The sequence below is a fragment of the Tympanuchus pallidicinctus genome, unplaced genomic scaffold (assembly GCF_026119805.1).
Source record: "Tympanuchus pallidicinctus isolate F22 unplaced genomic scaffold, pur_lepc_1.0 scaffold30, whole genome shotgun sequence".
In the NCBI taxonomy this organism is placed as follows: Eukaryota; Metazoa; Chordata; class Aves; order Galliformes; family Phasianidae; genus Tympanuchus; species Tympanuchus pallidicinctus.
The window spans coordinates 779,120-803,321 of record NW_026294748.1 but is presented as its reverse complement, the minus strand read 5'-3'; the positions used below and the strand labels follow the sequence as shown (position 1 = coordinate 803,321).

General features: G+C 43.8%; 1 protein-coding gene across 2 annotated transcripts; it reads left to right on the top strand.

Moving 5' to 3' along the window:
* Nucleotides 1-1,922: 1,922 nt before the first annotated feature.
* On the top strand, nt 1,923-24,032 carry LOC128087611 (uncharacterized). Of its 2 annotated transcripts, XM_052697325.1 has the most exons (29): nt 1,923-2,043; nt 3,861-4,009; nt 4,437-4,660; nt 5,135-5,299; nt 5,556-5,738; nt 5,984-6,104; nt 6,864-6,977; nt 7,881-8,049; nt 8,992-9,154; nt 9,478-9,666; nt 10,457-10,646; nt 10,811-10,950; nt 11,673-11,810; nt 12,613-12,833; nt 13,319-13,476; nt 13,789-14,016; nt 14,578-14,913; nt 15,637-16,035; nt 16,410-16,580; nt 16,914-17,068; nt 17,459-17,599; nt 18,029-18,167; nt 18,418-18,608; nt 18,921-19,046; nt 19,858-20,038; nt 21,274-21,425; nt 22,105-22,191; nt 22,797-22,943; nt 23,535-24,032. In XM_052697325.1, the coding sequence occupies exons 2-29, from the start codon at nt 3,874-3,876 to the stop codon at nt 23,760-23,762; spliced, it is 4,992 nt and encodes a 1,663-aa protein (XP_052553285.1). In that variant the 5' UTR covers nt 1,923-2,043; nt 3,861-3,873; the 3' UTR covers nt 23,763-24,032. The 2 variants fall into 2 exon arrangements, with proteins under 2 accessions (XP_052553285.1, XP_052553286.1); XM_052697326.1 differs by lacking the exon at nt 1,923-2,043 and having other exon boundaries at nt 3,815-4,009.
* The last annotated feature ends 170 nt before the right edge of the window (nt 24,033-24,202 follow it).

Here is a 24,202-nt window from a genome sequence, read left to right as displayed (position 1 = left end):
AAAATCTGTCCTGCATGGAGGAAAGCTGCTAAATTCTCGTGCTCCTTGGCTATGAGACCTGATGTCTCAGGGAGACTCTGGTGCCATTTCCTCACCCCACAGCTCTGTCTGTGCTCTGTCTGATAGGAACCCTCTCCAACCCGACTTTCCCTGGGGAATACTGTAGCACTAGAACTCTGAGATTTACAATGGAATCCAGAGCTACAAAGAAGTTGGTTGAAATATAGAACTGTTGAAAGGAAGGAGTTGAATGCTTAACCACAGAACTATTAATTGCTTTATTTAGAGGATGTTGGTAGCTTCAGCTGAACAGAGTGATCAGGTTAAGCAGTTATTCCTCTCCACTCCCTCTTTTTCTATCCTGCTCACAGATACTGACTGGCAGCAAGGCATTGCGAGGTAAGAGAGATTGGGAAAAACAAAAGGAAGGAGAAGACAACAAAATAGTTCTGTTTTATTTGGCAAGTGCCAGAACTTACTGGGTGTGCTCTGTGACTAAGCACCAAGCAAAGCCCTGCAGGGGACAGAATAGGCAGCAGCAAAGCCAGTTCCTGCATTCCAGTCTGCTTTGGGCAGGACCTACGCACAGATTTCTCCAATGGGGCAGCTCCAGGCATGCTCAGAGACAGAGCTGGGTGCCTGGGGAATGCAGACTCCAACAAGGTGAGCTTGGGCACCCCCAGCACCAGGCAGCCACAGAGCAGAAACACTCAGGACTGTGATCTCAGCTCAGATTCCAGTTAAATCTCAGAATCACAGAATGACCAGGGTTGGAAGGACCTCAAGGATCACAAAGCTCCAATCCCCTGCCACATGCAGGGCCACCAATCTCCACATTTAACACCAGTCCAGGCTGCCCAGGGCCCCATCCAACCTGGCCTTGAACACCTCCAGGAGTGGATGGGGCATCACAGCCTCTCTGGGCAGCTGTTCCAGCACCTCACCGCTCTCATGGTTAAGAACTTTCCCCTGACATCCAATCTCAATCTTCCCTCCCTGAACTTTCCCTTTCTTTTCCCTTGTCCTGCTGTTATCAACCCTTTCAAAGAGTTGATTCCCCTCCTGTTTGCAGGCTCCCTTTAGGTACTGCAGGCTGCAACGAGGTCACCCTGCAGCCTTCTTTTCTCCAGGCTGAACAAGCCCAGCTCCCTCAGCCTGTCTTCATAGGGAAGGTGCTGCAGCCCCCTGATCATCTTTGTGGCTCCCCTGGACCCTCTCCAACAGCTCCCTGTCTTTCTTGTCCTGGGGACTCCAGACCTGGGCACAGTGCTGCAGATGGGGCCACTTTAAGAGCCAAAATACTTGAGTGGATGCTCCACTGCACATTCTGCTATAAAGCACAATGTTTGCTAGGTACACCGCACATAAAGGCTGTGTATTTTTATACTGTGTGTAAACAAGTGAATACCAACTGATCTTTTCACTGTAAAGTCAGACAGCAAATTCAACAAGCTGCGACAACCCATACGGTGCACAGTTCAGATGCTGTCCCAGCAGCTCTCTCCAGGAGCTCCGGGTCCCTTTGCTCCCACACTGCCCCAGCAAGGTCACCCTTGGTGCCTAATGCCGCGCCCAGGCCGCCTGCAGGGGACCTCCAAAGGCATTTCCTAAGCCGTCCGACGTGGAATTCAAAGTCACAGCTCCGCTGTTCTGTAGCACACCGTGCTGCGGGTCAGGAGACGCTCCGGGCCTGAGGGAGAACCTCGGGGCCGAACCCCGCAGCCACAGACGGAAGCGACCCCACCGAGGCCGGAAGGCGTCCGCTTGTGTGCAACCTCCCGGCTCCGCTCTGTCCCGCGCCTCGTCTGCCCTGGAGGACTTGCGGGCATGGCTGCGCGTAGTGCGCCTGCGCAGCAGTCAATCCATTCGTTCAGAGCAGCCGAGGCTCGGTGGGGGCAGTGCGGCGCTGGTGGGGCGGCCCAGCGTCGAGGGTGGGCCTGGGCCTGCGCATGCTGTGATAATTCCACGGAGAACCGCAGTCTGACGAAGTTCAGGGTCCAAAAGGTGCAGTACGGCTGCTGACAAGAGCACAGCCCAGTCATGGTTAGCATCATGGCGTGGTTAATTTCTTAAATAGTGCGCTGGGATGGTTGCCTTCTATTTGGAATTGATGAGGAGATGCAGTACAGTGAGCTCGCCAGGACACTGCAGTTAATTTAGGAGGTACTGGTAGCCACGTAGCCTGGAGTTGTGCAGCATCTCGGGGCGCCCTGGTGGGCTGACAGTGAATGGTTTGTGTTGTTTGTGTTTGGGTTTCCATATAACACCAGAGTCACTTTGGAAGTGGCCCTGTGAGGCCCAGAGGAAACCAGCAGCAGTCTGAAGGCCTTTAGGGCCCCAACTGGCTCCTGGTGTGGGACAGCCCTGCCTTAAGTTCCCTGTGTTAACATGTCCATGAGGAAGCAGGTGCTGCAGCTTCTGCTCACTTCAGGTCTTGGTTTGCTGAGACCTCTCCTCTAAGCAAGGGCTGAGGGACTTCTCTGGAGAAGAGAATGCTCAAAAGAGACCTCATTGTGACCTTCCAGTACCTGAGGGGAGTTTATGAACAGGAAGAGAGCAACTTTTTACACTTTTTACTCATTCTGATATTGGTAAGACAAAGAGGAGTGGCTTTAAACTAAAAGAAGGGAGATTTAGGTCAGGTATCAAGGGCGGTAAGGCACTGGTGCAGGCTGCTCAGAGAAGCTGTGGGTGCCCCATCCCTGGAACTGCCCATGGCCAGGCTGGATGGAGTGCTGGGCAACATGAGCTGGTGGTTGGCAGCCAAGCCACAGCAGAGCTTGGAACTGAATGATCTTTAAGGTCCTTTCTAACCCAGGCCACTCTGATCTCTCCCTGAATGCCCTCCCTCTCCACTGCTATTTTTCCAGGCTGATGATTCAGTGCAGTGATGACTGCCATACAAAATATATCTGGAAACCACTTTTTTATTGCACCTCTAAGAAGTCCACCCAACTCTTTGAATTAATAGGTATTGGAAATACCTTTAAGAAACGTGTGTTAAATAGCACCACTAAAGGTGCAAGCAGAGAATAGAAATGAGGAGTGCTATCCTTAAGTGCTTTTGCATGTTTGGTTAGATATTTCACAAGGAAACAGAGGTCTCTGCTATGTACACAGTGCCTCCTTCATGACACATGCAGGCAGGGACAGCTGTCTTTTATATCACAAGGGCAAAGGTTTCAGAAGCATTTAAGAGCCCATCAGTCTAAGACACAGCAGACTCCATTTACACGGATTTCAGCAGGGTGAGCCACTGGCTGGTGTTGCAACCTTTAAAATCCCCATGAAGAAAGGAAAAGGAGGTGTTCCAAACAAGGTCCTTGAACAGTGTACTAAAATCTGCCACTGATCCTGAAAAACAGGACAAAATAACCACAAATAATCACTTTTTTTCTATATTGAACACTGAAAAAGACACAGAGTGCTCAGCAGGGTTTTTGCTTTATGCTCATCATAAATTATGCAGCCTTTCCAAAGACAGAATAAGCATATCACACACACATTCATGATCCCTTACAGTAAATGTAGATGCATAGTCTTGGAAAAATCAAGGCTGTTATTGGGGACCCTGAAAAGTTCAGATTACAAAGCACAGTAACAAATTGTTTGTAGCTATAGACAAGCATTTATTTATGCTGCAAAAGTTATATTTCATATGCAAAGTCTTTACGTTGGTCTGAGAACAGTTCCTGTTACACGACCTGTAGGGGAATACGATGGGCTCAAGTGGCTGCCATGAATATTTTACACCAAACTTTAACATGTTTCAGCTTACACCCACCATTAAACATTCAGTGGCTGAAAAGAAAGCTCTCCTTATGCCTTTGTCGTTCACATTTGAGACTTCATGCTACTAGGTGCAATACATGGATGGCCCTCTTCTTCTTTTTGACCATTTTTTTGAGCTTTGCTTGTGACCATGGGGAGCTGCAACTTCCACCCCACAAGGACTGTCAAAGTGGAGATCACTGCAGAAGAAAACAGAATCTGACAAACTGCCCAGCAGGTATTTGGGGATAATATACCAGAGGTCATTAGCTTCTTTAGAATGCTTTTCTGTCACATGCAGCTCAACAAATGCAGCCAGACATTGATTGTGTTGAATGCTAGGGAGGCCCTTAGGTAATGAATTAGTCTTGCAGCAATTAATATAATAAAAGGAAGTAGGCTTAATCAGCTACTGTAGAGCATTCAGTATTGCTATAAGATTCACATATCCGAGGACTTCCTTTTTGTACTGCATTAAAAAGGCAGCACTGAAAGCAGGCAATATTTTTAAACGAGGCATGGTTCATTTTACTGATCTTGATGTCATAATGCAAATAAACACACTTTATTTAAACTGTAGAGGCACTAAGTCTATCTGATGTACATAATAAACCTGCACTGTACAAGAAAAAACCATGATATGCTTTTGGTTTTGTTGTTCACAGGCTTTTTCTGCCCCGAAGGAAGCAGCACGCCAGTCCCGTGTCCCCGAGGCACTTTCCGTCCCGAAGGAGCAGCACTGACACCACACAGCTGCTTGGCTTGCCCAGTGGATTTCTTTAACCCCATGCCTGGCCAAAAAGCATGCCTCCCATGCGGCTCGGAGGCAGCACAGCCCACAGAAGGGCAGGAAACATGCATCTGTCTTGGGAAAGGCCAGGTGTTTCAGGTACACGGACACTTCTGTAGCAGCTGTTCAGTCCTAATGGAGGTCACCATTACTTCAGGCTTTGGTCTTTACTCTCCACCTCAAATGTGCTGCCCTAATGCAGGGTACCCCCCTCTCACGCTGGCATCTTTCAGTCACAGAATCACAGAATTGTAGGGGTTGGAAGGGACCTCCAGTGATCATCGAGTCCAACCCCCCTGCCAAAGCAGGTTCCCTACACCAGTTCTGCATCTCATTTCCACTTACACACATTCACCAGGCTGAAAGTAGCATAGCAGCTCTACACGTGTTCTGAGTTTCAGGGCTGCATCCATCCCTCTTTTAGCGGGAAGGGAAAGATGGTGTGAATGGACCCTCAGGTTTCCTCTGATCTCAGCCAAATAAGGCGTGATGCTTAATGTAGCAAGGTGCATAACAGTGACTTCATTTAGAAACATGCAGGTTTCTAAATGGATCCCTCTTTTTTTCTTCCAGGTTCGTGACGCCCACTGCACATGCCCTCTGGGTTATCAGAGCTCTGTGGGTGGCAGAAGTCATTGTGTCAGAAGAACATATGATGTCTGTCGAGATTCAGCCTCCCGAAATCAGGAGGGACGGTGCCTGACCAAGAAGGAATGGACTCACTATTGCTCAGAAAAGGTGTAGTGGTTTTCCGTCAGTCACATCCAAGATCCATGCAAACACTGCCCTAAAAGCAAACTCCCTAGCTCTTCCTTTGCTGGGTGCAGGCAGCATGAGGACCGAGCATTAACAGCATTTTCACAGCAGGTTTTAACTCTTCTTCAAACTGAAATAAGAAGCCCATCAGGAAGCCCAGATTTCCATCCTCGCATAAGGAGGATGGGTCATTATTTGTCTTACAAGCTGCTATTTTATTCCTTTTTTTCTCCTGCAGGTTTGTACTATTCCCAGGGATTATCAAGGCTATGACAAGGTTCTTGGCCTCTGCATCTGTCAAACTGACCGTCTGGATAACATCTGTGATTCTCAGTGTAGGAGGCAACAAAGAGAAGCCCTGCAGATCACCTGTGCAGAGGAAAATCCTCAGCTTTTTATCACTTACAGAAATGGGAGCAAGGTAAAAACTGCTGTTATTTTCAAGGTCAACCTATTTCTTGCTAAACTTTGTAGACTTTGAGTAATCATTTTATCAAATAACATAATTTTTATTTATTTTTTAATTTCCTTAAAGAAGTACAGAAAGCAGCGAACAAAAACCCCAGGCACAAGCCTGTTATACACATAGCATATTTTTTGTACTTGGCCTTGCTTTGCAATAGTGTGAAACACTCACATACATTTTCTGAGTTCCTTTTCTACTAGGCTGCTGTTCTCTTAGAAGAATTAAGAACGGTTCTCCTAGGATCATATTTCCCTTTAGAAAATGTCTGCACTTCAGAACAAAGCAAATGCTCTCATCCAGCATACATCGTGAAAGCAAGTGGTAAGGAAGAGGATAACAAAAGTGATAGCTGGGTTTAGAGATATGTTATTAAGTAGGTATTAAATGGCTGCTATAAAAACTGGCCTTTCCTTCTTGTTTTTAACACAAACAACAAGAAATTCTGATACTTACGTCCTGGCATGATGAAGTGATGCTGAGTCACTGCTCAGTCCTGAAACACTGCCCGAGTTCTGGACATTTCCAGTATTCCAGGAATGGACAGACACTCAGAGATTCCCTCCCACTCTCACTTTCTAAGAAGAGATGCATCTCAAAAGGCTCCCTTCTCACAATCCTTTATCTGTATAGATTTTCTTTTGGGCTTCGGATTTTAATGTGAATTTATCAAGCAGAATTAGAAGGAGTTAAACATTCTTTTTTAAAGTATTCTAGAATTAAGCTGTTAGCCAAAAGCTTTTTATACAAGTGCATGAAAATTTAATAAGAACAATAGGATGCAATCGTTTCTCTATGGTACCTTGACACAGTTTCATTGACTACAGCCAAGTTAAACCAGTTGCTGCTTAAGGAACAGGTCTTGCAACACCAAACAAACCCTAAAGCCTTTGGATAAGGCCCAAGTGTTCTAAAGCACTGCCCTAGAATAAGAGAAATGAACTGAAAAGCACGTAACTTGGTTTGAGGCTTTGTAAGCCTAACTTGTGGAATTTGTGAGCTGATACTCTATAAACTAGAAGAAAAACCAAAGTCCAGCTTGTTGAAAACCAGAACTAATGGATATTTTTTATATTGCTTTAGGGAGAGGATTTTTAGGAGTGTATAATCCTGACCCACAGCTGTTTCATAACTTCATCATGCTGAACAAGGCTTCGTCACTTCACAAAAACAGGTCTTCCTCCCCAGCAGCTCCAGGTAAGTTCTCACATTTGGTTACAAAGCATATATTTAAATACAGTTTCACTAAGGTTTAGTTGTGCTTCAACCATCTCCAGTACCAAACTAATTAGGAAACAGAAACCAACAGACCTTACCATCTTCAAATAGACAGAAAACCTTTTCACACTAAGCATAGTGAAGTGAAAGAAAGAGCTGACCCCCTGCACTGCACATCAGAGCCTCCTGCTTTGCAGCCCAAGCCCACGAGCCAGCAGCTGCATCCTCCTGGCCCTGCCTCTTCCCTAGGGGTGATGAGGAACAGCCAGGTGCTAGCTGTGCCTCCCTCTGGGTGCACAGAGCTGGCACGTGGCCCCCTCACTGCCACCATGTCCACAGGTCTGCACGGAGGGTAGAGCCCAGGAGGAAATGTCAGGGCTAAGCTCTCTTCTGTTCCTCTCACACCTCTCCTTTGGTTTGATCCACTCTTTTGGTTCATCTGCAGTTCTGATTTACACCATCATCTGCATAACTTCTGGCATTTCAGATTGCTTTCTCATTAGTTCTACTTGCATTCTTCTTGGAGAGCAGGACTTTAGTTCCTCTGTGCCTCCAGAGTTATCCTCAAAGCCATAGCCAAGCCATACAAGGGGACAGATTCCTTAAAAAGGCTGCAGATTTTGCAAGAAGTTCTGCTTCTTTACCAAATGTGCTTCAGAGTTGCAAAAAAGATAATAAAATGTGGTGCAAAATTATCCTGTGTCAGGAAGATGTCAGTGGCATTGTTGGCTTGATAGTATGCCTTACTCTGGAAGCCAAATTTATGTCTATAAAGCTTAGTCATAAAAGCAAATAGGAAATAGTGTATCCTGCAGCAGTTCTGTAGATGGAAAATCATTGGTAATGATCCAAACATAATGATCCAAACCTGTGCTTTTACAGTTAATTCTGACCATGAAGAACCCAGATCTTCCCCGATAGAAAGCCTGAGACCTTCAACCTCCACATCAAAAATCATATTTAGTGGCATCTTAAATCCTACCACGTGCATTAATGCTAACATTACCTTTGTGTTCATTGTCTCCAAGGAGCATTACCCAGTTTATGATGTGTAAGTACAATGTAGAACTTAGCTAATGCATTTTTAGGTGAGCTACAGAAAAGATGGCTGAAATTTTCACTTTTCTCAACATAGAATTCAGAGGAAACATGACTAGGAAGAGTAGAAATCTCATTAAGTGTGCTTCAATGTCTTCTTGACAGAAAAGACAGGATGGTGTAGTTGGAAACTGCACGTAAGACATAAGGAAAGCAATATTCTGTCCTTAAAAGAAGCAAAACCAAATATATACATGCTGTTCCTGTTGCCCTGCTGGTGCTATTTCTGACCCACTAAAAGGCAGACCTGTCTTAATATTTTGCAAGTTGACTTCTCACTGCCTTATGCTTTATATTCCCTCTCATTCATCCTAATTTCTTTTCCCTTTCTGTAATCACTGAGCTAAGGTTTAGGTTTTGGTAAGCTCGTCCTGATAGGAACAAGCACATTCTAGTGCACTGCAGGCCTTAGGATCTCTGCCTTTGCTGCTTTTGTTTCTGTGGGCAGTTCTGGAGATTTCTTCCCCTGTGGCCTATTTTCATTTCATTTCTGGCGTTCATCCAGCTTGAAAGCAAAGAAGTAACAGAAGGGACAGGTAATGAATTACAGCACGTTACGTGTGGGTGCCGTGTTGGCATCTGTGGTGTTGAAACCCTTACAAGGGGTCCCAGTGGCTGTTTTCTTCACTTCTAAATATTTATTCTGCTTAGGGTTAATTCCTGCTGCGTTTCATTACGTGCATCAGAGCTGGTTGGAACAGCCTCAAACACAGTGCCACTGTGTGGACAATTAGAGGTTCAGCACCTAAACTCTAGCTAATCCCCGGGTACTCAGTGGTGTAGATGAATCCTAAGCAACAATCAAAGCTTGATAAATAAACCTACGTGTGTTGTGCACACACACAGACACACACAATCCAGTGACCAGAACAGACTCTTGTACTTTTGCTCCTAGGAACAACTTGTACAACACAAACACCGAATTTGACTGGGCAGACTTTCGAAGACTTGCGGAGGAAATAAGAGCTGCTTCCCAAACCTTCCTCTTCTTCCTTTTCCAGTTCCAGCACCCTGGTACCTATGTGTTACAGCTGAGCAGCAATCAGCACAAAAAAATGGTTTGTATTGAGGAATGCTGTCTTTGCATGTACAGTATCGTTAGCAAAGCATTTAAATGCTCCAAATGATTGGGAATTGAAAGGAAATGTTAAAGATACGACTGAGCACCTTTTCATTTTTACATGCCATGCTGCAGAGGTGAACACAGCAACAAATGCTGGTGTTTCTGTGCACAGGCATTACATGGGAGTGCAGAATGGTGCAGCTCTGCAGAGATTTGACTCAGTGTCACAGCCAAAATAACACTTCAGATTTAAGTCATTATGCACACTTAAATCACTTGCAGTGATAGTGACTGGCGTTTCTGCTGCTGTTCATTAAGTACATTAGGGTCCTGCCACCTGGAGGACAGTGTTACGAAGAGGGGCCATTCTTCCCCACAACTCCCAGATATGCTGTGCAGGTGGGCATTGCCAGAAAGCAAGACCTCCTGCTGAAACCTGACTGGACAGCCATTATTGGAGTAATCACAGGACTTCTCACATTGCTTATTACCTGCGTGGTGCTGACAGTAAGTAACAGTTACACAAAGTCTCTTCTTGAAAGATTCTGTGCAGTGAACCCACTAGCCACCTGTTTCCTCAGGCATCCCCTATAGAACATTTGGGCTCAACCTTATGTTTTATATATGGGGTAAAATCATCCCTATGAATTTATCCAGCCCCACTGACACTCGAGGATATTTACCTGATGCGTAGGCCACTTGGAGACACTTAAGGTACAGTGAATTTCATTTCTGTTCTCTGGTTCATTAGATGTACCCACATAATGAAATTCTCCATGATATGCATCTCTTCAGGAAGGAGGATGAGGTGACAATTATTTTTTAACAGAAGCACAAACCTGTCTTAAAATAAAGAAGCCATAAGTAAGTCCTGTAAAGCTATGATAAAGATCTGTCAATTGGTGATGAGTTTTTGCAGTGCTCATTCACGTGGCTTGCAGTTCTTCACTAATTGTTCAGGCAGAAGTCCCTGTGAGCACAACATAGCTGAGATCAGAGCACAACAAATGAAATGGGCCTTCAGACTGTGGTAGAAGATGGATTTATTCATCCATCATCAAACACATAACTGTACTTCCTTCCCCTTGGTTTCAGCCTCATCTGCTAAGATTCGCAATTCTGCCTTAGAACAGACCATCCCACAGAGGTACTTAGAAAACAGACTCTCAGGGTCTTTGCCTTATGGCAAAAGTAATGGTGCATCCTGCTTGTTGAGTGACTGACACATGAATCACAAAATGCAACTTGTCACAATGAGAAAAGAAGTTCATATGTTCATTTTTGTTGTGTCCTGTAGCTTCTCTGTCAGGGACTTAGCTGGTCACAGAAGGGCACTGCCTGCCCTCCATTTCGAAGGCAGCAGCTGAAGTACAATCTGGACAGATATTCCTCCAGTATACCAACAGTCTTTCCCATCAAGAAGTATCACCCCTGGCTGCAGAACAAGGGTAGCATGGATGCTGACTCTTGCAACACTGGTGGAACAGGTCAGATAACAAAAAGCTGAACAACAGTGGGGCTGCCTGGTTTCTTGTATGTATGGAGCCAGGATCCCATGTCTGGCAACATGCAGTGGCCCAGACTTATTGATTTGCATAAAGAAAACAGTCATGGAGTGAAAGACACTAATAAATGAATATTTGTGTTTCAGCCTGCCCCATGAGAAAGGGTGGCGTTTGGGAACCTGAAGAACAGATAGACCTTGAGTTGTTTAACACCAACATTTTCTTTGAACTTTTGCTGAGGCAGTCACAGTCAGTCACAGCCAAACTGGGCCATTTCAAAGAAGAGGTAAAGTGTACTTGGGGGCTACTAATTTATACAGAAAGAGTCAAAAACTAGTAATGTTGCTGCTTCCCATCACCTATTTTGTATGTACTTTCGTTCAACTTTCATGCTCTTAGAATTTGAAACACTGACATGTATCCGTGTTCTTAAACATGTTGTTTATACCATGTCATATGGTGTGAAGCATAGTGACCTTAAGGCAGAACATTTTGATTTTCTTATGAATCTGCTCTGCACGTTTTTGGAAAAGGACTTTGTCTCCCAGCCCCAGTTTTTCATCTGGAAAATAAAAGTAATACAGGTTACCTGGTCAAACACCTGGGAATCGTAGATTAAACTGAGGAGAAGTAAATATAAATGAATGTGTGGTGACACAGAAATGGAGTCCTGCTCTGTTATTTGAATTTCATAATAGTCTCACAGCTGAAATCAGCGGGATAGCATTTCACTGATCCACAGTAACTACGATGGACCTGTCTGGAGCACTCATCTAACTGCATGTTTGGCTTAAGGGACAGCAGAGGGAGCTGCTTCGCAGCATGCAGTTAGCATGGAGAGATCACTGGGACTCAGGAATGCTAGCATGAAAATGATTTGTATTGAGGACTCAGGGCTGCCATGTATTTTTGTTGCATAAAAAGGCACCGATGTTACAGAGAAAACTTACTGCCTTCATATTATCTCTTACAGTCCTAATTTCTTTCTTCTTTTTTTTTTTGCCTTAGGTGAAAACGTTGTATCGCAAGCTTACAAGTGAAATATCTGCACTGAAAAGCCTTTGGATCATGACATTAAATATCCCAGGAGAGGTGGAGTCTTATGAGAGCACAACGATGGAGAATTACTTAAAAGCAAAACAGCAGGTAGAGCTCAGCACCACTAACACGTGGAATAGCAAATGACATCTGCAGCACTCTCCTTTCCTAAATGTGGGTATGGTCATTTAGAACATCGTTTTGTAATTGTAAACACTTCATCTGTCATAGTCTGCAACGCAGTTAACATTGTATGACTGCAGACAACAGCCTGTGCTGGACCTTTAAAGGCTTGTGAATTTGCTGCTGCTGCTTCATGCTAGCACAGAAATGCCTCTGAAAGATTGCTCACTTGTTTTGTTTTCTTGATCTGTCTGATGGACCCATTCATCTCAGCTCTTTTGGGGTCTCTTCAGTAGCAGAGCTTTCTGCTCTGAGAACAGCACACACTGGTCTGCATTAGCATAACATCTTTTTTATTAGTGTAACATCTTTTTTCCACTTTTGTTTGTTTCTGTTCTTAGAAAAGTTCTTAGAATGAAGTGATTTTGTGCCCTGTAAGCAGATACACACTCACTGTTTCACTTGGAAAAATGTGTATGCTACACAGTAAGTAGTTATAAAAGTCACTTTTATTAAGTGACTCCTAAAAGTTCTGCACTGCTTGTTAAAAGGATATCTTAAGTTATTAGCTTATTCAGATCTGGACATTTATCACCTGTGTGCTGGATAATTGCAGTTCAGCATATTAGACTTATTAGCATAGATGTGCTCCAATTCAAATGAATAGATCAAAATTATTTGTAATTTCTGATTTTTGTTATTTTAATGAGAGGCAGAAAAGTTAGAATTTCTGTTTACATTTAGCTAAAGCAAGAGAAGAACTGTTTGGATCTTATATCCCACCTAGGCAGAAGAAGAGATGCAGCACAGGAAGCAGTTGGCTGCGGAGTATGAGGAAGGTGTGAAGAAGCAGATGCAGTTACTGCAGCACGATCTGAAGTGCCAGGAAGAGCATTATGTCACATTCAATTCTGCCCTGCGAGAGGCAGCGAGGTTGGCAGAGATGCTGACAAATAAGATGGCCTGTAAAAGAAGCCCAGGCGCTTGGTCCCAGCCAGACTGTGCAAGGTAATAAACATTCTGAAACCTTCTGCTACAACTTTGCATTTCCTACCTGGAAGCATCTGTGCAGGTGATTGGGTTGGCTTGTATTAGGAAGAGATAGTCTAAGAGATTATGAACAGCTGTTCTAAACCTCAAACAGCCATATAGTGAAGAGACCCCCATCTGAATCTAGAGGACAACAATTTTCTGAGGGTGTTTTCTTTCACTGCCAAAGGGTTTCTGTTGTGATATTATGCCAATTAAGGTCAGTGTACAAACCATGCTCTGTCAGGACTTGGAATGTTCAGAATCAGAATTCTGTGATTAAGGAGAAAACAGAAAAAGAGAGAAATTGGTATTTTTAATTCAGTAGCCAAAGCAAGTACTCATAGAGCTCTCTAAATGCCAAAGTGCAGAGATGATGTACATGTCCTTCCAAGCTCTTCCTATACTGCTCCCTTGAAATTATTTTAACTTCATGTGGCAAGTAACCGTCTTTTAAATTCCAGCCTGTTAGCCCAGATAGATGCTGCAAGCAACAGGATGTCAAGCTTAATAATAACAGAGAGCCACCGCCTCAAAGCATGGGGAGTGCTGGGTGAAGGAACAGGAGCTCACCTTCTTAACAAAGCTAAAGCCAGGATCCTTACCAAACAGGAGCTTGTGGGTAACTACAACCTCTAGAAATGCTTTTCAAAATGATGCTAGAATGCAAGGAAGTGTAGGCAGGAAGGTGCACATCTGCTCCTTTTGATGCTTTCATAAATAGGTGACAAAAGCACCAACAGCAAAGTGAAGAGAGATGTGCTTTGAAAGTGTCCTCACTGAGTTCTCACTAACAACTCGTGAATAGAGGGGGTGCTCCAAAAGCAAAGTCATGGGTAGAACTTTCTTCTGCATTGTTTGTCAAAAAGAGTGGATTTCTGAGAGGACAACAGGCTGCAGTTTTCTTCCCCTCCTATTTTTGCATTGCTCTTAGACCCAGATGGCACTGCCCGAGCACCTGATGTCGTCTCAGTGGATCCTGTCACTGGGCTGTTAATTCCCAGCCCGCACTGTGCCGTGCTGCTGGGCAGCCAGTGCTCTGGGCCAATACCCAGCAACCATTTCCTGCACCCAGGCACTGGGAAGGTGCTTCACATAGCGGGCAACGTCGGTTATGATCCCATCAGATCTGGGCTGGTCTGTACAGTTGATTCTGCTTCAGGTAAGAGTTACTATGAAATAATCGATCGGTTCAGTTGCTTGTTTGTGGAATACGGTTTTAATGGTGAAAAAGAAAGAAAAAAGCCAACACGAAATGCCTTGGTACACTTGCAAGTATTTTAACCTTAACAAAATCTGAAACTAAAGAAAATCTGAGAAAACTTCTCAGTAGAATGGCACTGGAAGGTATTTTTCTTCATCTAAATACAAGACTCAACGTGAATAAGAATTGTTAGGTGCTACAAGGCTTATATACAGTATTGAAGCATTCTTTATTTCCGACATATTTCTGTCTGTCTGCACTTCAAACCATAAGAGCCGTTATATGCTTCACTCTAAGGAAAAGGCCAAAGTACAAATTAAGTCTAAAAGCAAGCAACAAAACAACCATCAAGCTGCTACAGAGGGCTTACAGTCATTCGTTTAGCTCTGGGCCTAAGCATTGCAAGCCTTTAGTATGAGCACTCTCTGAAAGCTCCATAGACTCTATTCTGAGCTTTAATGCCTCCTTGCCTTTGGCACTAACATAACCATGCTGGATTTCTTCTGGTTTTACATGTAGGTGAGCGTCAGAAGCCTGAAGTGCCCATATTTCCTTACATTCCTTACCCAGTTTGTCCTGACACTGGCTTACCTGTGAAGACAAAACTTCCAGTCCTGTGTCCTGAAAACATATTTGGTCTTGGAGGACTCATGGCAGATCCAGTGACAGAAATAGAAGTACCAGTGCTTGGGGTTACGATCCATCCTCACACTGGGCAAAAGCTGGCTGTTGGTGGGACATACCTCAACCCCATCACCAGCACCCTGACACCGCTGGAGATCGGGGGTCCTATGACAGAGCCAGAGGGAGGCAAGATTGTTCTGATCCTCGGGGTTGGTTTGGATGGTGACACTGGTAGGTGAATTCTTTGTGAACTGGTGGGTGAGGTATGCACTGTGCATTCAGCCTGCTCTTAACACACTGCCTACAGGCACGGAACAGAGGGAGCCTAAAGCCGTCACTTTCACCTTCCACCTTTGCCTTGTCCTGTCAGGACAACTCCACACCTTAGTCTCTACTTAAAGAAAACTTTCTCTTTTCTGTAGTTGTATTTTATCACTTTAAAAGGCAGTAAAACTGCTGAAACTACGAGAGACATTTGAGGTACTACATTAATGAGTGTGGCTGTGACACAAGAGAATGAAGTTGATCTGGACTAGATGATCATTTGAGGTCCCTTCCAATCCCTGACATTCTGTGATTTGACTCAGAGATGGTCCAGCTGCCCTGTTAAAATAATAAAAGCAGTAAGAAATACATAATTTAGGGGCTAAGGTGGCTGAAGTTCTATACATACATGTATTCTTTATAATTCACTGCAGAAGATACACTACGCACAGAGAAAGGAGGGGGAATCTTAACCTTCTAAAGTTGAAGCTAGGATACTTCATTTAAAAACATTTTGTGGGCAAATGATTTTGTAATCAGCGTCACAAATGTTTTTGCTTTATTTTCTCCCATCTCATTAGATCTATTACTGCTTTCTTGTACCTTTTTCTGAATGGAAAGACCAGACTGTCACGACCAGGTGATCCCAGGTGATGTCCTGACTCTTTATTTCCTGTTTCTCAATTACAGGAGAAGTTATACCTCTAGGTGGGCTGACGGATCCTTCTGGGAACCTAATGCTTCTTGGAGATTCCTTCATTGAGCCTCTGAGTGGGAAACTTGCCCGAGTACAGGGAGCTCACCTGCAGCAGGACAAGGTGCTGCCCCACGGTGGCAGTTACCAAGCAGTGCTGGAAGCCGAGTGGCTGCTGTCCCAAAGCCGTGTGGTGGATGCTCTAAAGAAGCTTAAAGCATCAGTTTTGGAAGATAGCTGTCTAGCAGCAGACAGATTGGCAGTGCTAAAGGCTTCGGTAGAAGATATGAAGAAGTCTTTCACTGCTAGATTTTATCATGCAATGCACTGCTTGAAAAGCCTCAAGAAAAAACAAGAAATAGCTTCAAAGGTCAAGAGTAATGGTGGGAATCTGGGTAGGTGTACAACAGTCTGGTAAAGAGTAAAGGGGTGTCATTACAATTATGGCTACAGTAATGAACATGTTTCCATCACAGGATTTGGCCAAAATATTAGTAGTTAAAACCTTTGCAAGGTTTTTGTCAAAGTAGCTTTTCTTAAGCAAATCATAGACTCACAGAATGGCTTGGGCTGAAAGGGTTCCCCAAGGGCCATCAAGTTCCAACTCCAAGCCACAAATACTATGATGAGCTCAGCCAACATTATTTGGAAGCTGGAGCAGAAGGAACGGCGTCCATCCTGCATTTGTCAGCCTCTGGAGGTCTTTCCATCACAAAACATCAGTCTGATATTTTATGCTTCTCATCTTCTCTTTTGGGGGACAAACTAGGTATGATCAAATATCCGGGCACGGAGATGTGGATCCCTGCAGTGTTTGGAATGAAAATCCCAGATCCCGGTGGGTCCAGTTTGATGGTGCCAATCCTGGGCATAGACTTTGACTGGAATAGCAGGCAGCCTTCCCCACTCGCAGGGACCATGGAAGATGGAAGTGGAAAAGGTAGAACGAGAAACTGAATGTGGTTGTTTTAGCAGTAAAGAGGAAAGAACTTCTCTGTCATCACCTCTATTCATATTACTTTCAGAGCCAAGAAATCACCCTACCAGAGCAGATCAGTTAATGTCTCAGCAATGAGTGGAAAATATCAGTGTGCATGGTGTGACATTCAAAACGGGCAGAGCCAGAGAAATGGTGGACAGGAGCCAGGGCTGAGCCCAAATCACACAGCAGCTTTCAGCCATTAAAAAAACGTGATCATTAAGGTTGCAGCTGGAACAGCTGTATTCATGATGCGCATTCTAAGGATTAAATCTGATCTTTCTTTACCCACAGGCCTCGTCCCTATCGCTATTGGTGCCAGAACCATAAGTCCAGTGACAGGTGAAGTGGGGCCTGTTATCGGTGCTCAGACCCACCCCCAGACACACAACGTCATCCCTGTTGTTCAGTCCCTCAGAGCTTTGCCAAGAGCCATGGATTCAGAGCTGGTAATTACTGCTCAGCTTTGATAACTTCCAAAAACTCTTTGCTCATGATTTTCCACTGCTGTTAGGTAATTTCAGCTCTTCCTATGCCCCACAAATAATATTTTCTCACAGTACAAGATGAACTGAAGTATATCCGTGTCATTTTACTTGCCTCTTTTCATTATCTATTTTTCTCTCTCTTCTATCTTCTGCTGCTGCTCTTCATACCTCTTCTTCTCTGTCCTACAGATTCAGGACTGCAAATTTCTCATCTCCCTGTGACAGCAAATTTGGATACGTGCTGCAGTTGAAAGCACTGAATAAACATTTCATAAGTAAGGTTCAATCAAGTTTGTAATCTTTCACCTTCCTGCAAATGTAAGCTATTTTTTTTCTGTCGTTGCATTTCAGCTGGACCTCCTAGAGAAGGAAATAAATTCAAGGCAAATATACTGGCACTGCAGAATAAAAAAGGAAGAAGGGCTCCTGAAGGAACTGAGTTCTCTATTTCTTCATGTCCTTGATGCTGCAAAGCAGGGAAAGGCACAGAAGGTGTGTGCATTGTTTTTGCAGCTGGCTTCTGTAAAGTGCTTTACGAAGGATTGCCCACAGTTGAAGGATTTCTGGTGCTGCACCCAGGATGGTGATCTGAGTTCACATTACTTCCCTTCTCAATACGGTGCAAATACAAACTGTGAGTGGATGTGTTGTTACTTCACTGCAGCCTTTCCCACCTTCGAAGTTTGGTGTGTAGTCTCATCACAGAGCAGGCACTGGTTCAGAGTCACAATGTGTCTGTGCACAGCAGGGACAACTGTTCTTAGTGGTATCAGAAACAGATGAACTGCATTCAGGGTCTGCACAATAAAGTAAATTAGCCAATCTCTTGCTTTCATCTGTCAAAGGAAAGAGCTTCACAAGAAGTCTCTGTTGTACAAGTTTGCAAGGTTATCTTGAAGTGCTCTCTCCCATTTCTTACAGGTAAAATACAGGGGGGAAGTGAATGACATCGAGGCAATGTGTCATTTTCTTGAAGGGTCCTCTCTGCAAGAAGCTGAGAGAAGAGCTTCAAAGTATTTCAGCAGCCAGCTGAGCACTGCATTACCCTTACTATTCAAAGGTATGAAATGTTAGCTACAAACTGACAAGAGGGGAAGCAGGGTGTGTGATGTTTGCTCCCTCCCAGCATGTTAGCTTAAACTTCGGAAACTGCTCATGCCCCCATGAAGCAAGATACAGGATCTGGTTATTCTGTTCTAGAAGATAAAGAGCAGGGATGTGGTGAAACATATTTAGGAAGCGTATCATTTCAGGTTTGCTCTGTGAATTTCCATTGTCAGATGGGCATTTCTAATATTTGCTGCTTACAGCTGACAGAGATGAAAAAGAACAGGAAATACAGGTTCTGCTGGAGATCAGAAAGGCACTGGAAAAGCTGATGCAGTTTGTTAAGAAGATACAAGAAGAAGAAAAGAGAATATGTGTGCAGATTGCAGAGAGAGAGAAGCAGAGGGGATGCAGGTCAAATACAGAAGCAGCACCCAGTGTGATGCTCAGACAGGTGAGGTCACTGCTGGCTTAGGCTGAACGTCCTGCGCTCAGAGGACTTGTTAACCTTTGAGAAGCACCCCGGGGTCACACTGTCCCATTTATTTCCTCCACCGTTTCTCTTAAATCCTCCCTTTTTGAACTATTACCTTTAGGGTGGAGCTTTTGGCCCTTCCTGTCATCAGCTGTAGGTTTCGTGACTGTTCTGTGATGACTACCCAGACACCAGTGCCATGTAGCTGTCACACCAGCTTTGCAGCCACAGTATGCAACAGAAAATGAAAGCTGGGACTTGAAGTACTCTGATTTGTCTCATTTCTTCCAGGTTATAGTCGCTCTAGCCTCTGAATTTCAGGAATGCATGCTGAAACAACAAGCTAACGTGGAGACTGCATACACTAAGCTGGAACTTTTGAGGGACTTGTCAGATATCCAAACCCAGCAGGCAAAGGTACTGACCTCTCTCGCAGGCCAATGAAAAGCAGTCATGCTACTTACTTTCTAGCAAAAGCATGAACAGCTGCCATGTTCTGAGAAAAATCCCTGAGAGTGCAAAAATAATTTTCAAATATGCTTGAGTAAAAAAGCCCCCAAGGTCCCCTCTCTTAAAGAGACCTTTCACATCCATCCTTTGACTGTGGTGTCTCATGAATCGTAGACCTGCGTCCTCTTGACAAGAGAGTCTTCCCATTAAGTCAATAGGCTCAGAATCTGCTCTTCATATTAACTGGATTCCATATTCCGTTTTGGCCTTCTGATATTAAAAAGCATAAAATTACCAGTCTTCCCTGATTTTCTTCCCTTTTCTCTGTCTTCCTCTTCAACTCTTCCATCCCCATGAGACAACAACCACTGACTGAATTTCAGCTTATTAATATAATTGAGATAGAACTATTAGACCAGAACGTTGAGCAGAAAGCTTTTTATTACATGTATGACACAAGTGGATTCCAGAGAAGCTGAGGATATTAAATGCAAGCAATTCAGTTCCAATCATTTGTCTTACAACATCTGCAGCAGCTTGAAGGATGCAGAAAAATCAGAGCTGGGTGCTCTAAGATTGTAACCACTGGAAAAGACTTGAGGCTGCTGAGACAGGCTCCTTGTAGAATCCTATTGAGTCACCAGTCAGTCAGCGTGGGATGTCTGAAGCAACAATTTGAGGTTTTCAGCAGAAGGCAAAGAGGGCCAGGATGCTTTTCCAGTGAGATTTTCAACACGTGTAAAACACAGGTTACATGTATTGTCTTGTGATGTTTCAGATGCTTTTCTGTGGGTCACAACGCTGTTTTGAAAACTATGAGACAGCCAGCTACTATGGCAGCAGTGGGATCTCACACAGTACAGGCAAGGCCATCGACCACAGTGTGATGCCACTGCTCAAGTCTGTGGTTCAGATGCTGGAGGAAGACAGCAGAAGTTACATATCATCTGAGACACCTGGTGAGAGAGGAGTTGAAGGTCCTGTCAGTTGCCTTGTTTTACTCTGGCCTTTAAAAACGTATTGGAACCTTTCAACTTTAAAGGCTAGAAAGAGAGATTCTCCTTTCTGGCAGCAGCTGTCAGATACTTCAGTGAATCTGTGCTAAAGTAACAGTCATTTCACTACTGCTTTTACCATTTTTCATCACTCTAGAAAGTATTGGTGATTTTAGCTACATTGGGAAGCCTGCAGAATAGAATGGCTTGGGTTGGAAGGGATCTTTTAGGACTAGGATTTTAGGATTTAGGACCAGAGGGAATGGTTTCAAGCTACGGCAGGGGAGATTCAGGCTGGATGTTAGGAAGAATTACTTGTCAGAAAGGGTGGTCAGGCACTGCAATGGATGCCCAGGGAGGTGGTGGAGTCACCGAGCCTGGGGGTGTTCAAGGAAAGGCTGGATGCTGTGCTGAGGGACGTGGTTTAGTGGGAGCTGTTGGGAATGGTTGAACGGTTGGACTGGATGAGCTTTTAGGTCTTTTCCAACCTTGGTGATTCTATGATTCTATGATTCTATGATCTCAAGGATCATCAAACCCCAACCCCCTGCCACATGCAGGGCCAGCAGCCTCTATATCTAATACTAGACAGATTCATCAGCACTTTAGAACTAATCTGTGATTATTTTAGATGAGACTGCAATAAAGTAATTGGCACACAAAATGAAACAGCCATTCTTTTTTTTGAAGCAGTATTGATTTTCTTTTCAGCAGAAGTATTTTAACATGTGCAACTTTGGCTATTTCCACCAGAGATGAAGACAGGATTATCACTGCATTTCCAGTTCAGGTGCAATGCAAAGATGTTTGTTTCATCAGTCAGGCAGCCTGTGGTTGTTTTTACTGTTAGAAGATCTTGCAGAGCAGACAACTTTAATTTACTGTCCTCTGTGGAGGAAGCACTGTAACAATGGAGGACAGACTCAGAATGCAGAATCACACCAACTTGGCTGTCGATCGAGCCTGAGGTACACAAGTCATCACCTTTCTAGGCCTTACTTGAAATGTGTAGGGAGAATGAAGTTCTGGGGGTTGCCCACGAACACTGAGCCCTGCACTCTTGAAAGAACTGATAACTCATCAGCAGCATTGGTTTTATATGAAGAATGACAAAAATGTTAGGAGGTGAGAAATGCAGCAAAATGAAGACACATGAAACAAAAAGAATTAATCCAACAATATTCTGTTGTTCTTTGTAGAAACAGCAAGTTCTTCTCAGAGTAAACAAGGTGCCTTCTCCAGTCAAGAAGGAGAGCTAATAGTAGTGGATTCTGCAGCCCTGTCCAGGAGGGAGTTTGTCACATATCAGTATGGCATCTCCCTGCTGCAGTTTCTCAGCCTTCACATCGATGTAAGTTTGTGAGCTGCTGGTATTCAGTAATCAGCTCTTCAGAAAGAACAGTTATCTAAACAATCCTTCAGCCAACAAGCTGCAAAGCATCTGCCCATTATAAAGCAAAATCAAGTTGAAAAAGACTAATCTGCCAACAGCAGGAGGTAGAATTTGTGTTTTCCCACAGTGATGTAGGACTGTTCTGAGATCAAATTTCTGTTGCCCAAGATCCACGGTCAGTTCTTGTATTTGCTGTGCAATCCCTGCTGTGCACCTCACCCAGACCTTGCATTACCTAATTGTTGCATTCTGAATGGCATTAGGATAAAGCACATTTCTTTCATAATTTGGAGCAAGGCATTTCTTATTTTCATGTTACAGTTTGTAGCACAGCAAGGCTTCATCCAAGGCCTTCATAGAAATATAAAATAAATACCAATAGTGATGCCTCCAGTCAGGGCTCTGGGACAAGAGCTCACTTTAATTTATTTCATTAGAAAACTGGCAAGATGAATTGCTGCAACACGTGAGGTTTTTTTAAACAGTTCCCATTGCCCTGTGGTATTTGTTGGCTCTGTGTACCCACTGCAAATCAAAGGTGACATTTAAAGGAATTCACATCTCATAACCCCTCTTACTTTGCAGGTCTGATGTGCATGCACAGGTTTTACAGGAGCAATTTGCCTTCCCTTTGCAGGCTCCAGAAGTTAAGCTGTGTGTTGCCTCCAGTATTCCTCCCTGCAGTGCTGCAGGCAATGCCTTCAGGAACTCGTTCTTTTATCAGGTTTGTCAACTTCACATCTAACCAGCCTGTGTAATAGTTTTACATGCATTAAGTTATGGACCTAGGAAGTGAACTGCAGGAAGGTTTCATGTTTTTAAATCATTATATGTTTGATGTAAGACCCTTCAAGGTTAATGGCATGCTCTGGATTTCTCTGAATGTGAACTTAATAGAGCACTGTAGAATACAGAGATTTAAAAAGGGGCTGATGTGGGGTCGTACCCAGAGCATCTTATTGTACTCATCCAGTCTCTCATGTTCAAATTACTGATTTTTCTATAGGTCACCTTTATAGAAGTGAGCAATTTATCAGCATTTTACTTGCTATAACCAGACACACAAAATAGATTCTGTATTCTAAAAGTGAAGTATTAGAGAGAAAAGCTTTCTAAAGTTCATGATACATGGAGATACAACTGTCTAGAAACACAGTGAGAAGGCTTTAGATTTCACACATAAGAAGGTGTCCCAAATTGAAGCCTTATGACAGTGCTGTGTTGTTTGTTATATGGATATTCCCCATGTAAAACCAAACCAGTGGCAGAATTCTCTCTCTTCAGCTGCCCATTGGCTGTGCTCAGCTCAGGATATTTGTTCTTTTTCAGACTTCAAAGAACAAACTGTTCATCCTGAGGGATTGTCTGGGTTCTGTGGGAAGCTTCCTCCTGCTCCTTGTGCACTGCTTTGCTCACATTGCTGCTGCTGACTTCAGCCAAGACACCAACCCAGCCTTTCTGAGGCTTTTTTATCAGGTAGCTCTGCGTGCTCCAAAAGTAATTACGTTGTATTTGGAAAACATATACCAGATATGTACATATGGATTTATTGAGAAATAAATATGGAACAGCAGTGTTCTTCCCCTAACTTCTCAATCAATACAAGGCAGCCCTTTCCATCCAGCCTTCAAAGCAGTGCACTTTCTATTGCAGGAGATGCAGAGTCACCTTTTTCCTCAGAGATATCCCTACTGTGCACAAAGTGATTTTAGGCCCCTGCCCAAATCTGCCTTTTTTAAGTGGTGATTTTCCTCACCATTGTCAAGAATGACCTCCATTGCCAGGGGCCAAACAGCAGAAATAGCCCAGCTCCTGCTGGTGCTGGGTACCACGTCCTCATCCTGCTTCTGTCTTGAACAGCTGCATGTTAACCACAGCACTGAGTGGATTTGTGGGCAACATCAAATGAGACCAATAATGTTTTGGGGGTGATTATTAGGATATCAAGAGAAGCTTTTGTTTGACTTGCTCTACCCACCATCCCTACTAATCTCTGGTCAGTGGGTAGTTTTAAATGTCACGTTCAACTGCTTCCAGGTATTCAAAGCTGTTTCTCTCTCTTTCTAGGCACTGAAGACTTGCCTTGGTGAGATGTTTTCTCTCAGACTCCAGCTGTCAGCAGTTCTCCAAGGTAATAAATCCTCTGGGATAACTCAGATGTTGCTGAAGGAAGAGCCGTTCTCCAAGGAAGAAATAAGCCTGATCTCCCAACTTTTTGAGGTGAAAGGGAAAAACTTCACAGAAATTGAAGCCTTTGAGAAGATAATAAAACAGACTGAGTCCTGGTCTGGTTGAAAGCTCTTCTTTTTATACATACTTCATTACAAAATGGCAATTAAAAGCTGCTTATAGATATTGGCCCTCACACATTTGCAGCCATCAATTCCCAACAAACACCCGTTTCAAATCTAACAGCCTCAATAGTAGCACAAGCTACCATTTTTACCTGGAAAAAAAAGACCCTCGTATCAGAACAAAATTATTTGGCCTCATACAAATCACAGCATAAAAAGCAGTACTCTGAAAAATGTATGTAAAGAGTCTATTAAAGGCCTTTAAAGTTAACACTGATCTGCTCTCTGCGTTTTGTGCTTAATGAATGACAAGTTTGAGGAGCCACCAAGTGACAGCTTGTTTGAGAAGAGAAAAAAGCATTTCCTTCATGCCTTAGGCAGCTGTAAGAAGGGCAGCTTTGGGTGGAGGATGTGATTTGTGATGGTGTAGCTGAATACAAA

Coding starts and splice junctions, on each gene's coding strand:
- LOC128087611 (XM_052697325.1), top strand. CDS start 3,874: ATGGCCCTCTTCTTCTTTTTGACCATTTTTTTGAGCTTTGCTTGTGAC. Junction 4,010..4,436: donor TCTGACAAACTGCCCAGCAG/GTATTTGGGGAT, acceptor TGTTGTTCACAG/GCTTTTTCTGCCCCGAAGGA. Junction 12,834..13,318: donor TCCCAGCCAGACTGTGCAAG/GTAATAAACATT, acceptor TTTAAATTCCAG/CCTGTTAGCCCAGATAGATG.